The sequence below is a fragment of the Chelonia mydas genome, chromosome 1, assembly GCF_015237465.2.
Source record: "Chelonia mydas isolate rCheMyd1 chromosome 1, rCheMyd1.pri.v2, whole genome shotgun sequence".
In the NCBI taxonomy this organism is placed as follows: Eukaryota; Metazoa; Chordata; order Testudines; family Cheloniidae; genus Chelonia; species Chelonia mydas.
The window spans coordinates 137,426,158-137,442,385 of record NC_057849.1 but is presented as its reverse complement, the minus strand read 5'-3'; the positions used below and the strand labels follow the sequence as shown (position 1 = coordinate 137,442,385).

The 16,228-nt window shown below is 37.1% G+C and overlaps 1 protein-coding gene across 13 annotated transcripts in view; it reads left to right on the top strand.

Moving 5' to 3' along the window:
- Positions 1-16,228, top strand: part of SH3KBP1 (SH3 domain containing kinase binding protein 1) — a 352,898-nt gene that overhangs the window by 317,204 nt on the left and 19,466 nt on the right. For all 13 annotated transcript variants that reach the window (XM_043537957.1, XM_037901491.2, XM_043537958.1 and 10 more), the window contains 3 exons: positions 1,176-1,256; positions 2,783-2,945; positions 7,212-7,297. In XM_043537957.1, the coding sequence (XP_043393892.1) occupies positions 1,176-1,256; positions 2,783-2,945; positions 7,212-7,297 (330 nt within the window). The remainder of the gene's footprint in view (positions 1-1,175; positions 1,257-2,782; positions 2,946-7,211; positions 7,298-16,228) is intronic.

The following is a 16,228-nucleotide window of genomic DNA, read 5'->3' as shown; positions in this document are numbered from 1 at the left end:
GTGATGTGTGCGGCTCAGTTCAAAAATACTTATGGGCATGATAAGCTATACAAGTGTTGCCTGTTGAATAGAGCAGTTACAGAGAAACAATGTCCAGTAATCTCCAGTAATGAGGGGCCATTAGCATTGATGAGTAGTGAGTGTTAGGGACCAGCTGCAAGTATTGTATTACCATATTCAGAAAATGTAAATGTGCTTGAGTGCTGCATAACACACAGTGAAACAGACGGAACAAAATAGTGTTATGTAGCCATTTTAAACACTGCTAAGCTAAAATGACTGTAACACTTTGTAGTTGGCTAGTGGAATGAAGCCAAAACCTGTTATAATAATTCTTATAAATAGAGCCCTACCAAGTTCACGGCCGTGAAAAACGTGTCACGAACTGTGAAATCTGGTCTCCCCTGTGAAATTTGGTCTTTTGTGTACTTTTACCCTATACTACATAGATTTCACAGGGGAGACCAGCATTTCTCAAACTGGGGGTCCCAACCCAAAAAAGGGTTGTGAGGGGGTTGCAAGGTTATTGTAGGGGGGGGTCATGGTATTGCCACCTTTACTTCTGCACTGCCTTCAGAGCTGGGTGGCCGGAGAGTATATATACCCCCTTTAGCTGTGAATCATGTTCAAAACTACTTTAAAACACAAACAGTACTTTATTTGTGCTAAGTATTATTATGCAGACAGCAACTAAATTAATAAATTTGATATCTAACTATGTGGAATTATTTTCTTAGCATCAAAAAGTCCCATTTAATTGACTTACTCTATTGAACTTTCCTCCCCATTGAATTATTTTTGAGTCTAACAATAATACAGAGTTAAAGGATTGTAAAATTTAATTTTCTGACTCCCTGATATTTGGAATGGAACAATTGTTTGCACATTTCACAAAATATTCTACATTTCCATTTTGCAAGTACCTGCTCTCCTGAGAGTTTTGGAAATCATGTAACTTGGTTGCAAAGACTACACAATCATGCCATTTTGTATGCTTTTGTGACGTAAATAATTTTAATTGAAAATGGGCTAATTTTTAGTTTAAGCATGAAAATTTCAAAATTGGGGAATCAAAAAATCAAAATAAAGGGGGACAAATTTAAATGTATATCTTTTTGCTTGGTTTGTTTGCAGATACCTTTTTGCATAATCCTGAATTTTCCTTTCTTTGACAGGTACCACAGACAGAAAACATGAAATCAAAAAGGTACCTCCTGAAAGGCCAGAATGTCTTCCTAATCGAACAGAGGAGAAAGGTATGAAATGTGCTTCTGTGTCTGCTGTTTGCAGAGTGATGAATAGAGAAGGAGGTTGATTCAAGTTTTCATTTTCCAGTCAGTAGATAGATTTAATTAAGTGTATTCTGTGGATGTTTTGTTCTTTTTATAAATTTTATAACTTGGCTGATACTATGCTTAACCTAAACCACTAGCCCATTCAAATATGCCTGTGAAATACAAATGGTTTATAATATTTTGCATCACTTAGACAACACAGCAATAAATTGGTCTCCAGGGCTTGAATGCCACTGCTTTTGTGAGTTGAAATCAGACCTTTGAACACATTTTTATGTTGGAATTTATTTAATTTTTTTCCCTGCAACTATTATCAACAAAGACAAATTGCCAATGGCTGTTTTTGTGGTCCATGATTCCTTCAAACCTAGTATCCTAAAACTTATGAAGAGATAGCTTGGCTCTATGTCATATTCTTAAGTGTATGCCGTAGGGATTCCTGTGTATATTCACAACATACTGTAGACCATCTTGTCTCTGATGGGTTTGGTATACTATGAGAGACAAGGTGTGAGAGTTTTGCCACTGACTTCAATGGAGCCAAGGTTTCATCCAAGTAATCTGGAGTGTTAAAAGTGTTTAGCTACATTTTACAATGTGCATTTTCAGCATATTTTATAATGGGACCATTCAAGCTGTTGTATGTGCTCTATGTACATCCTAGCAATAGCAAGCATTGGCATGTTAAAGACTGTAGAATTTCCTATGAAAAGTAATGAGTTTAAATTCAAACTAACCACTTTTTAAACTTGGAATCCCAAATATTAGGTACCTACATCCATATTTAAGCCCTTTTTGAGAGGTACTTACTTCCTGTGGATCCAATTGCCCAAATTTGTAAAAAAAAAAAATCAGGCCACTTCTATTTAGATGCCTAAATATGAATCTGGATGTCTAAATGTTGGCCCCCACATTGTTATATTTTGACCCTAGTATCTTAAGCTGATTCATTTTTCATTTAAATATATTTGTATTAAATACGTGCCGAATACATTTTCAAAAGAAGATATTTGCATGCTTCAGCAGAATATTAAGAATACACAAAATTATCCTTATTTTTGTGCTCTTCTAACTGAGTATTATCTCACAGAGTAAAAATTAGTATGAAGGTGGGCTTGGAAAAAATGTTTCTGTATGATGTGTAATTCTCTTGTCTTCTTATTTTAATAGTTATTTAGATAATCAATAAGTTTTTTTAATTATTAAAATCAGAAATTACACTCAGATTCATACACTGTCTACACATGTCAGCCAAGAGTAGGTTTAATGCAAATTCAAACTATTGAAATGTGTTTAGCACAAAACTGGTATAAACATTTTATTCTCAGAAAAGAGTGAAATAAGGCAGAACAGTGAAGAATGCAGACTTATTTCTTAGATATGGTTTAACTAACATTCATAGCTTCTGTACATTGTAAATCAATGTGTGCCAGTGAATTCCACTTAATAAGGTCTTTGTTCTTTTTTGGGGGGAAATTGATTTAAAGAAAGACCAGAAAGAGAGCAAAAACTGGTAGATTTGCACAAGCCTTCAGTTCCTGCGATACCTCCGAAGAAACCTCGACCACCCAAAGCAAACTCTCTGAACAGACCTGGTGCATTGCCCCCAAGACGACCGGAAAGACCAGCTGTGCCTGTGACGCATACAAGGTATTGTTAAAAGTTGCATATTCACAGAGTGTAGGTTTTCTATTGATGTTACAGTTCATTTCCAATTCTAACTTTCTTTGAAATAATAATATTAAAGCCCTTTGGTTAGATACTGTATCATCACTCTGTCACACTGGTTTTACCTAGACTAGCGCTTCTGGTTTTATTGTAACTCAATTGAATTGATTATCAATTAGACACCTGAAGATGTTTATTCCTGCTGTAAAGTTTGTGGAGTGTCTATATTAGCATGTACAATCAAGTTAGTTAACTCAAGTTACAAGACCAACAACTCTAGATTAGCCATGGCCACTGCGTGGCCCTTTCTACTCTCCTGGGTAGCTAAATATAATAGTGAATAATATTAGCCAGGATGCTCCCCTCTTAAACACTGTAGTGCCTAGAAATTTGATTTGATTTCAGTCCATTTTCCCTGGCTATTGTAGTGCAAGTCTAAGCATGTTGCAAACTGGGTTACAGAATGTGTTTTGATTACACAATGACTTACTCAAGGTACTACTCTAGAATGCTACTTGAAAAATAATGTATAGCCTCCATCAGTGGCTGTTCAATGTCCTTTACAAGCTTTGATTAAGTTTTGCAACACACTGGAGGGATAGATCAGTATCATTGACTCAATTTTACAAGTGGGGGAACAGAGGATGCAGGAGTTAAATGACTTACTCATGGTCACACAATGTCCGTGGCACAGACAAGAATACAATGTAGATGTCTTGACTCTCAGTCCTTCTCTTTAACTTTAAGTGATCATATACTACCTTGATAAGGGCAGGTTAAGAACCTGAATAGAATAGGACCCATAGATCATGCTTCCCTTCATTCGTCTAATAATAGCCTATAGAAGGACACTCTTTATTGAAATCTAGTCAATTAAAAAAGTCATTTAAGATGCTATACCTGCCCTTGACCCCTCTCAGTTTTTGAAGTCTTACTGAAGTGCTTGGGACATGTCTATCTCTCCCCACCTGACTATACATGGGAGGTGCTTGAACATAACACTAAAGAAAATAATTAATACATACATACAATCTCATGTTTCTATGTTTAAGAATGTTTATGTTTCCCCATTAGCTGTTTGAAAGACCTACAGAAGGGTAAACAGTGAAACTGGATTGAAAGTGCTGTCCAGTACATAATGTAACACACAAAAAAGAGAGAAATATGTAATCCTCTAATCTCTTATGGGAGTAGGTGTTACTTGTAATAGTAATTGGTTTTTTTAAAAGTACAGAAAAATGTGTTTAAGTTGATACTGCCCCATGATCTTCTAAAGACTTAGCATTTTGCTCCTTACTTTTCACTAGCAGATACAAGCACATACCACCTGTCTGCTTCTGGTGGTCTAATCTGGCAAAGGATGGTTTGGATTTAATTAATGATGCCAGATTTATAAGCATGAACATGGCATTAGCTATTAGAACTGTTCAGACTAAAAATGCTGTAATGGATAAGAAGTCTGGCAAGTTTTGTTGAAAACTGGAAGAAATGACAAAAAATTGGATACATAGATCAGAATGTAAAAAGACAAAAAACCCAGTTGATGATCTGGAAAACAAGATCATATTATGAAATATTAAGTTGTCAGGACATCCCTGTAGGTGAGGAAGCAAGAGAAATTAAGACATTCCTATCACACTGGATTAGTAAAATGCTGATGATAAATGAGGATGTTCAGAATGATCTACTTGATCAATAAAATGCCCTCTTTTTTTTAATCACCGGAAGAAATGTATAACAACGTAACAGTATTCTGGTGGTAATCCCCAAAACTGTCTTCACTGTACCTCCCCTGGACCTCTTTGCCAAGGTGTATTTAATGGCGAAGAAAGAATGTTAATTGGAAGTGTTCTGAGAGAGGTTTGGGTTGGGGTTGTAAACTATTACGATTTTAGGGCTGAAGGATACTGAGGCTGAACTTGATGTTGGATCCTAAAAGGATACTTAACACCGCTGTCTTAAGGAATGCTAAATGTCCTTCAAGACTCCATATCATAAAAATGTTCCCAATGAACAGAATTTTTCCATCACACACATACAAGTTTATTATAGGGTTGTTCACAGGGGTGCTAGAACAATTTATAAATTATAGTGGAGGTGCTGAAAGCGTAAACCATGTATTCGGTTATTACTGCTTCAAGCCCAAGAGGTGCTGCCGCATCCCCAGCACCCCAAGTTGCTCATACCTTAAATGCTCAATTGCTGGCACTGACCTTTTGCCATTTGTATAGCCTTCTATTCCTTCAAAAAGCAACACCAATCTTTTGTAATGCACTTAATCTCCAATAGATGAAAGTGAAAAAGATTGCTTCAGATGAACGTATCTCAGAAAAACAGGGTAAAACCCTGGTTTCAAAAGAGACAATCCAACAGATAGTATGTGCCTTGTCTACACTAGAAAATTGAACTACTGGTAACTGGTGTAATTACCAATAGTGGAGCATGCCCAAATAAACCATTATGTCTGGGGACAGGTCAGTTGCAGCTTTGCCCCACATCCAAACTAGTTGCAGGGCCTTCTTGGTACCCAACCCACAGTCCTTGAAGCCCTATCCAGCCTCCAAAAGAAAATTATTTATTTAACTGAAGAAACTGATTTTTATTACAAAAGATAAAAACAGCCCACTGAAACCCATGAATGCAAGACTCTTGACACACACTAGAATAAGGATGCCGTTGCTAACCAACAGCAACAGAAATCTAAGGGGAATTTTATTAAAATCTACAGGATTTTTCCCTTAGAATCTGCAAAATTTCTGTAGGAGTTCTATTTTTATTTGATATTCTAATTGGCCTGAGTCTTACAGATCTCAGAATAAGATACCAGAAGGTACTTTCAAAATATGTATTAGCTTATTAAACGGAAATGATTGTAAAAAGAAATAACCAAACATATCCTGTAAATTACATTTAACAAAAACATTATTTTACCCTAATTTTCCAAGTTTCTGAATTATCCAAATAATTAAAAAACTATTTTATAGATTTGATCATATGAATGTCAAGCCTTATTCCTATAAAATGTCCTTACAAATAGGCATAACAGGATACAAAAGTGATCCTGGATAACCCATTAGTTTAAATTAGCTGATAAAATAGTGAGTGGTAAAACAGTTAGCAATTGTGGCATGCTTTATTTCTAACGTATTAATAGCTAATACCACTATTTTAAGAAACGCTAAATATCTAGGTCATTAGTTGCAGGGACAGTTATGTATTTGGCACATTTTGCCCAGTGTGCAAAGATATGTGTACAATAACACTGTATAGATAATACTGTTTATGTATGTATGGTGACAATTATTGTGGGAATTATACAATATTGTGAGGCTGGCCATGAAATGGGATAAATATTTCATGACTATAATACACATTTTTATTCCATTAAGTGAACTGAAGCTGTCTTGAAATGTCATAGTAAATTTTCACAAGGATGTTGTGTGTGTGACCCGTGCAGTTTAACCATGTGCTCCTACCGCTGATCCCATTTTATTCTGTCTGAGTGGTCATATTGCTTTGATAATTCAACTTGTATGTATTATGTGAGCTTTTGCATGGAAGAAAAACAGGGTTACTCATGGCTGAATCTCTGTTGCTCTTAAAAATTTCTGTCCCCCCTATATAAAGTATCACCATTCCTCTGTCATTTTTCTATGGTGAAGAAATTTTCGCTCTACAGTTCCTGGGTTGGGAGACATCCTTGAAACCATAGAAAGGGATTTCGTAGTATAATGATGGGTAATATGTACAAAAATCTTCATTTTCTAGTGGGAAGCACTTATCATGGTGAGGAAGCTGCTTCTATGAACAGAACGGAGCACTGCTGGATCCCATTATCCCAGCTTGACATTTTTTCTCTTCATCCATTTATCTGCAGATTTCTGGTTCACCTATCCATAATATCTAGGCACCAATTATTAATTGTAAGCAACTAAGAATAAGCTGTTGAAGGGTAGCCCTTTGCCCTTAGATTTCCTTCATGTTGAGATGCTGTGAACATTTGAGGAATAATTTAGGACACTACTGTGTCTAAAATAGCTTTTTGACAGGTGTTAAAGAGAAATGAGATAAGGTTAATCCATGCAGTATGTCTGCTTACTAGAGATGGCTCTCTGTGACAGGTTGCTATAACTCAGTGCTACACAAGAGGAACACATCCCCTCTCTTTTTATTAATTGCAAGCTGGCAATTTATTGTAACACACAGACAAACTCTAATAAATGTCTCCTCTTTTTTTTCTCACCCTAGGAATGATAGTACAAAAATAGAGTTAGTGGGCAGTACAGTATCCGGAACCTTGGAGAAGGACTCCTCAGAAAGAAGCAGTGACATTGGTAAGTTGACATATTTTTGTTGTTCCTCTAATAAAGTTATGGTGTAGATATCTGCATTTTAGTGGTACTTGCTCTGCTCCAAGAAGCAGTTAATGGGTTCATAGTAAATTTTAAATGCAAGGTTAATCACACGTTCCTTGCATAAACTTTATTTTAAGAGAACAGAGAAATATGAAACTTACATTTTTTGGCATGGGAAATTGATTTTATTGTTAAAAGCCTGAAATAATTGGCTAGGCCAAATGAATAATTGTACTATGTTTTGGTAAGGTGAAGATTAATGCATATTATATATTTGTAATGTGTTAAAGGTTTACATTGTGGTGTAGTTACCAATAATCTTTACATTTCAAATACAAGGGAAATAGAGACTGCTTTTAAAAAATCCATTTTGCTGAAAAAGTATTAAAGGAAGTGTCTGTTCCAATTTTAAAATGAACATGAACTCGACTGCAGTTAAGATAATAATCGATATCCCTAAAATACGTACAGTTGAATCACTGAGTCACCTTGAATAGGAGTAAAGTTAAAGATTGGATTGTTCTTCTTATTTTTTTTTTCCATTGCTAAGCTTGAAATCCATAAGAGATGTTCGTTGAGCAGGATGTTGTTGTAACTGAGGCATTGAAAGTGAGGTGTTCTGACTCTTCTTTATTTCTGAAGCAAACCCAGGGACAGAGTCATTTGTATGTGAAAGTATTCCAATGACATCTGCTCCAGTCACTCAATTTAGTAACAACTGTGCGGCAGCAGGCATGTTTTTGTAAGAGGCAGAATCTTTGTACCCTGAATGTAAGCATTACTAGAACTCATTAGTAGCATATAAAGTTAATTTGATGTTTTGTTTTTTTTCATAGAACACATTAATATTAACACATTTTGGTAGAATATTATACTTTCAGCAACCAGTCTGCCTTTTCTCCAGACTTTAAAGGAAAACTTTTATATATAATTTAAAATATAGAAAGTGAACACAAATAATTTTTCTTAGTTTTATGAAGATGACCTTGATTATTGCTCTCAGTATTCATGTATCCGCTTTTTGAATTTGTTGCTGTCAGTGTGTTCTATGACAGCAAGCTTGTTCTAAAGGAGTAAACAGTATTTTTTTTTATTTTTAATGAAGGTGAACGTAGCAAAACACATTGCAATTAAATTGCATGAACTGTTTTACAGTTCCCCAACTATTTCCCCATGCTAATATTCCCCCTACTGTTACTCACACCTTCTTGTCAACTGTTTGAAATGGGCCGTTCTGATTATCACTAGAAAAGTTTTTTTTCTCCTGCTGATCATAGCCCACCTTAATCCATTGGTCTTGTTAAGAGTTGGTATGGCAACACCCATTTTTTCATGTGTGTGTATGTGTGTGTATATATATATATATGTTCTCTCTGTGTGTGTATATATATATATATATCTTCCTCCTGTATTTTCCACTGATGCATCTGATGAAGTGGGCTTTAGCCCACGAAAGCTTATACTCAGGTACATTTGTTAGTCTCTAAGGTGCCACAAGTACTCCTCATTCTTTCTGCTGATACAAACTAACACGGCTACCACTCTGAAACCTGTTTTACAGGTGTATATTATGATGTTTTCTGATTAATATTATGTTAAAGCCAACAGTATGATGTGGAAATGCAATCAATTTCAGCATGTAATATTAATGTTTATAAATTTAGTTCAAAGCCTGTAGGCCGCTGTGTACTAGAAGGGAAAAATGCACCAAATAGCATGGTGTGATATAAGTATCCTAGCACTGCGATGTGCTAAAAGTGCGATGTGATAAAAGCACAGATTTTAAAAAATGGTATCGTGGGATAACTAGTAAATGTTGTTTAAGAACAATCCCTGTTCTCTTCCAGAATCATTTCAGATATTTTTATTTTTTGAGGTGGAACTGGTAGGGAGAACAGAAGCAAATACAAAGATCACCCAACGACAATGCACACAAAAATAAACAAATCACATTTGCAAAACATTGCATAAGGTTTTAGCCACTGAGCTGCTAGTAACTTTAATGGAAAGAACTAAATGAGTCTAAGGATAGAATAGTGTGAACACTTAGGTAAATTTATTGGATAAAGGAAAGTATACTTAGATAAGTATAACCTGATAGGGTCAAACGAGCATGACATCTACACCACATGTCTTTCTAGCCCATTAGAGTTCATAGAAAAAAGTATTAACTTGGGAGTGAAAGGTGACCCAGTGATCATAATTTACTTGGATTTTCAAAAAGCTATTGATCAAGGAAATAAAAAGCCACCTTGTAGAGGGCAAAGTTCTGTGATGGATTAAAATTTTGTAAGCTAAAATGAGTAGCAGTGAATGACTGCTCCTTGCAATGGAGAGGGATTACCTCCCCAGGGTTTACTATGGATCAGTGTTATTTTATAGATTTATTAATCGTTCATGAGATGAAGGGACAGTAAATTGGTGAGATTTTGTTGATAATAAATTGTTAGTAAAAATGTTAGAGAATTGAGAGATGGATTTAAAAGCACTGACTGATTGGGCAGCACGAGGTCAGAGTGAATTAAATTGGGATACGTGAAAGGTAGTGAACATTGCCAAAACTGCCTTAACTTTATAATACAGTAAAACCTGCCAAGAGGGATCACTCCTGGAAGTTAGCAAAAGTGGTCACTTGTAAGAGGTGGTCTCTCTTCATAGGTTTGCACACCGGAGAGTGGGAGCATTCTGCAGCTTCTGCAAGTAGTCGTGTGTGACAGGTGGTCTGTCTTCAGAGGTGGTCACTAAGGCAGGATTTACCCTACATGCTGATGAGCTGTGAGGGGAGAGGGCAGCCCCCAGCTGCCTCCTTTTCCCCTTTTGCTTCCAATAAAGTGAGAAGGAGGTGGATCTAAGTACCATCTTCTTCTCAGCACAGACCCACGGTAGGGCTCAGTACTGTAGAAAGCATGCAAGCAGAGGCAGTAGCTGTAGGAGTAGTCTTTGAAGAGGAGGGAACCGAAGTGGCCTTTCTAACAGCTCTTGCATACCCATTTCACTGTAATCTTGGTCACTGGTTACTTTCCATTTCTACGATAGCCTAAATAGAGCTGTTCTGGGGCTCTGAGAACCCCCTGCAGCAGGAGGAGGAGGAGCACCAGCAGTAGCCAATCATATGTGGCCTAGCTTGGTTTCATGATGCTGCTAAGTGTTAGTGCACGAGGTGGTGCTTCAGCACTGTCCTGGCCCCCTGGCACTGGACATTTTGAAGCCTTTCTAATCTGCACTGCGGCACTCCCACTGTCAGTAAGGTTCTGCTATACTCTATGTCAGAGGGGTGTTGAGTATTAGCACACAAATTATAACTGAATTGCCATTGCTTGAGCTTCACTAGATTGATATTGTACAATTCAGATAATGTTGTATGTCAGAAAGTTAATTTTAAATAGATGCAAAAGAGCAAAGGGGCTCGTCTTCACTGGCAAATTGTATTGAATTGGAAGTTAACCTTGAGAAGTTAGCTAACTTGATGCTGACCGCTACTTTGCGGTCTGTATACTCAGGGACACATCATGTTCTACATGGAGTTAGATGGTCATTGATAAACCCTAGGCTCATTTGGTTTTATCCATTACATGTCTTGTCCCTCTCTATACCGACTGAAAAGTTGTGGTCAGGATCATCTTAACACGACTCCTCAGGGTCATATTCCAACTTGATGTAATTTGCTAGTGAAAACAAGCCCCCAAGGTATGCAAAATAAATGGCTTATCTACAGTCATAATGAACTGTGAGATACTAGTTAATGGAGTATGTTTGATTTTATGGCTGTCTTTTTAATTCAGTAAAGTGGAGTACTGGTTTTACAGCTATTACCATCTTGCTTACAAAGTATAATATTATAATTATAGTTACAGTAAGGGACATGAAAAACAAACCATTCCCCTTTCCTCCTCACTTTTTTTTTTCCTTCCCTCCTATTTTTAGTGATGCCTTTCTTTTCCTTTCCACTCATATTTCATCAAGCTTTTCCCATTTACATCTCTTTACCATGGGTAACTCTTCTTCACTTGATGAGGGTAAGGCGTTTTTCCATCTCTTTTCTATCCTGACATTTACCTTAGCTAAGAATGAATAGCATGCATTCTGTGGAACTACTGTTGTGCATTTTGGTGATAAATATTTTCTAATTGCAAATGGGTAGATAGTGGACTGTGATGGAAAATATTGCACTATAATATTGCAACAGAAATATAATCATTACAATTTCTTATAACCCCTCTCTATGGGATTTTATTGGGTTATCTGATGTATATATTTTATGCATGCACTATCAGTCAACACCTGGTTTCTGTTTATCTGGTCTTTATATTCAAATGGTGCCACCATAAAGTATAATACATACATTTCATTGTGGCATCATTACATATTACACAACAGAAGGACCATTTAGTAACATCTTTGAGCTGTTATCTAGTCTGAAGTAAAATATATAAAGTGAGGTTGTCAAAAACACCCATTGACTTTCAATAGACTCACGTACCTAAGTCACTAAGGGCTTGCCTGCATGGGAAATGTTTCCAGTTGTACTAGGATAATATATATATTTCCATCTGTGGATGCTCTTATTCCAAAATAAAAGTAGCCTGTTTCAGTTGAGCTTAAACCACTTCCAAAGCAACATAAGCTAAAGCAGAAAAAGGCACTCTTATACCAGTGTTACAGACCTCCTGGGGCTTGGACTCTCTGATACCCTTCTTGGAAGTGGGACACTGTGGTCCAGCTACCCTGGGCTCCCAAGATTTCCCAGGAGCTCAAGCACACCCTTTTCCCAGAGCTCAATCCTCATGGGTACTCTAGTTTATAATTTAACCCTTCAGGGAGACTTGATTGTCTTAGGCCAGGTCTACGCTACAGACCTATACCCGTATAACTAAAGTTGCTCAGGGGAGTGGATATTTCACGCCCCTGAGTGACATAACGCCCCGCATAGACAGCACTACGTTGGTGGGAGAGCTTTTCCCATTGACATAGCTACCCCCTCTTGGGGAGGTGGATTAACTACACCAGTGGGAGAGCTCTCTTCTGTCGGGGAAGAGCTCTCTTCTGTCGGGGGAGAGCTCTCTTCTGTCGGGGCAGAGCCTTTTCATTAAAGTGCTACAGTGGTGCAGCTGCGCTGATGCAGCGTGCTAAGTGTAGCTTTGCCCTTGACTTTGGATTTCTAAATCATTCACTCTTTACTTTATACAGCACAAAAGATATATACAGATCCATGCAAACTAAGATTCCCTGTGCGCAATTCTTTGCCTCAATTTCCTCAACACTCTTGAGCATTCTTAGAGATTTGGTCAGTGTTTTTTTAGAGTTTCACGTCCCCTCTCCTGGACCTCACTCGTCCTGCTGAAGCTTCTCTTCTGAAATCATAGAGACTCCTTCCACTCCTGCCCAAGCTCATTTTGCATTTCTGACCCTCCCACTCTCTGTGGTTTTAAAAGCCAGGGCTAATATCTTGGTTCTTTGCTCTTTTTTTCCTTCCATTCTACACACAAGTTGGAAAGAACTGGTTTTTCACCTAGATTGCAACAACCCCACTGTTCTGTTAGGGTAGACTTATTCAGTTGTTGATGCTCCTCAATGATTGTCCCCTTCAGAAGCAGACACCCTCGCGCCAGTCCCCCTCTCCCTACCACAAGAAATATGATGCAAGAAGACGGCAAAGTCAGCCATATGGGCATAAACATACAGAGGGGCCATAGCATCAAACAGAATTCATACAGTGTAGATAGACAGGTCTCCCAAACCACCACAACTGGAATAAGAGTGCCACCAGGGGAAGTTATACTGGTATAACTATAGTGGTTTAAATTCACACCTGATATATATGGCAAAGTACTAGTACAAGGTAAGCCATTTTTTCTTAAAAATTCCACCCATAGTTCCTAGATCCTGGACCAATAAACGTCAATCTACTAGCCCTCAGAAATATGATCTATTTTATAACAATGATAATTTTTGAGGGCTAGTAGATTGACAAAAGAAAACTTTTAGCAAATTTGGTAATTTAAAGGATAAAGCTCTAATTTTGTTTTCAAAGAATTACAGAATAATTTCAATCAATAATGAATGTAGAGGACTCTCTCCTGTTTGAGTTAGAAATTATTATATACATTTTTAAAAGAATACAGTGAAGTCTTTTAAAACCCAAAATTTGACCTTTTAAAAATTATCTGATATTGAAAGTCTTATGGATTTGAACTATGTCATTTAAACTGTAATCTGCCAGTAAATACGGTTAAAATATATACAGCAGAACCACGCAATAATCCACACAAAATAGTAGTCTCTGTACTTCCCAGTAAATAATGGACTGCACATGCACAGTATTGCCAACCCCAAATGTTCAAAAATCATGAGTCAAGCTCACCAAAAATCATGAGATTGGCTTTAAAATCATGAGATTATGTACAAATGATACATTTGGTGTGGTTTTTTATATGCCTGCTGCTTTTTGAGCCTTCACTGAGAGTCACACTTTGAAGCTTTCTTCATAGCAACAAGAGCTAGAAACTTACTTTTACTTTAAGAATGAAGGTTAAAATAATCACAAATCCACATGACTCCAGGAGCTGGGGTTTTAAGGAAAACAATAATTATCATGAGACTTGTGACAAAATCATGAGAGTTGGCAACACTGCGTGCACAGTTCATGCATGCATCTAAGAGTACACAATCTGTTTCAATGTTTGTCCTGTCTTTTTATACCCTTTGCTCTGTCAGATCTTAGCTATCTGTAATATTACTAACAGAAGACACCTAAGTACTCATTGATTGCTGCTGAAAAATGTAGCACTGACATGAGATTTATTAAGAGATATTCTATAAGGTAACAGAAGAAAGCTCTTTTTTCAGAGCTGTAGGGAGATATGATCTTGAAAGATAGTAAATCAGTAGTTCTCAAAGTATGGTCTGAGGAACACCTGCTAGTGAGTGATGGAGAGCTGACTGGCACATGCTGCCAGCTCTCCTCCTTTTTTTCCACATGCTAAATTGCATTAATACAGTTAAAAATACCCTAAAAAGCTCTTTTCCTCTTAATATCAGCCAGTGCTGATATACATTCATAAATGGGAGGGGAGGTGGTCAGTGTGATTGTGGATGGGTGGGGAAGTGGCAGTGAAATGATTTCCACAATAAGTTATGGTCCACATTATGTAAAAAGTTAGAGAATCCTTGAAGAAAGAGTTATGAAACACATAGTCCTGTGTTTAAATCCCGGGTAAGCCATTAGCTCATTTTGTGACTTCAGGCAAATAACTAAACCCCCTTGTTCCTTGGCAACCTCATCTGTAAAACTTAGGAAGAGTAGTTCTTCACTGAATACCAGATGCTGAGGGCAAAATGAGAGTTATAGTGAAAAGAGAAATCCACCTTCAGCTGGCATCCCCCAACACAATGCTGTACATATTCATTCTAACACAGTTATACAAAGCTGCCAGAATTAATAGAATTGCAGAAATGCATGAAGCTGTAATATTTATGTTAGCTAACTGAGGATTACCCATAACCATAGCCTTGAATTGTAAATATTGTAATCAGAGAGATAATAATAGTCCATGAAATAATTAATTAACTCCCTAGCCCTTCAGGGCAAGGAAAATGTGGTAAAACAGAAATATAAACCACTCTCCATGTGTGTTGAATTGCCTAAAAGCAACATACCCATTTTTTCTAGCTTAGCTTAGTTTTCTTGACCGCTAAATACTTGCTCGGCATCTTCTGAATCTTTAAAGGTAAAAACTTGATGAGAGCACTGACCCAGAGCTTTGCAGGGTACCATACGGCAACTTTCAGCATTCAGTTTTCAACTATCCAAGATTCAGGATAAAATCTGAAAAGGCAGCTAAGAAAAGAAAGTTATCTAATTACTGTCTTATGGAGCTTTTGTTATCCAAATTCTTGCACCTAAAGCAAGAGACTGAGATGGCAGAAGTCTCGCATACAATCCATGTTATTCTAAATGCAATAGATTTAGAAACAGGAAGCCTTCCTGATAAAATTGAATGAATCAGATCTGAACTGGAGTTCAAATGGAGTTAGTCTGTATTTCATTATGGACAGGGGTCTGCTACTCTGACTCATTCTAAGAAACCAATGCGGGATTCCTTCCCAAAGTAAGGTACTACTCAGAATGAGTAAAGGGTGGGAAAATCTGGCCTGTTGTATAGAAATACATAGATAATAATGTCAGTTTTCTCAGAGTCCTCAACAATACTTAGGTTCTTCATTTTTTTCAATTATTAACCATATTTACTGTATTTGCATTAATTAACATGCAACAAATTTAATTAATCTCTATCTCATCCACCATACATGGACTTTTCATGTTTATTTTCTTTCAAGATTTTAGTATCCATGGTACTATTAAAAATATTGATTCTACTATCTGTTGATCACTTTTCATTATTAATTTTCAAGGTGAAATCACTTTGCTTGTTTCTTCCAAAGCACCAAAGAGCTGAGTCCATATGAAGAAGAAAAAAAAACTGAGCAAACAAAAAACCTTATGAAACAAGCTTAAAACCCTTGCCTATTTCTTGCCAACTCAGTAATTGTAAAATTGCTTAATGACTTTTTTCCCCCCTTTTTGAGGGACAAAAATCCCTTGCAGGCTGAAAACTTGTACCCTAAGTTTTTTCACGTGGATCTGTTTTGAAAACAGTAACATTTTTACACACACACACTCCTTAAAAGATAATGTAATGGAAGAACTACTTTTGATTTCCATGCCAATTTACCTGAGAATATTTCTTGCACAGCTGAGTTTTTCATTTTAACCAACTATCAGGGCCGGCTCTAGGTTTTTTGCCGCCCCAAGCTCCGAGAGCGCAACTGCCCAAGCAAGAAAAAAAGGGTGGCCAGGACGCCGCCCCTGGTATTGTGCCGCCCCAAGCACGTGCTTGCTTTGCTGGTGCC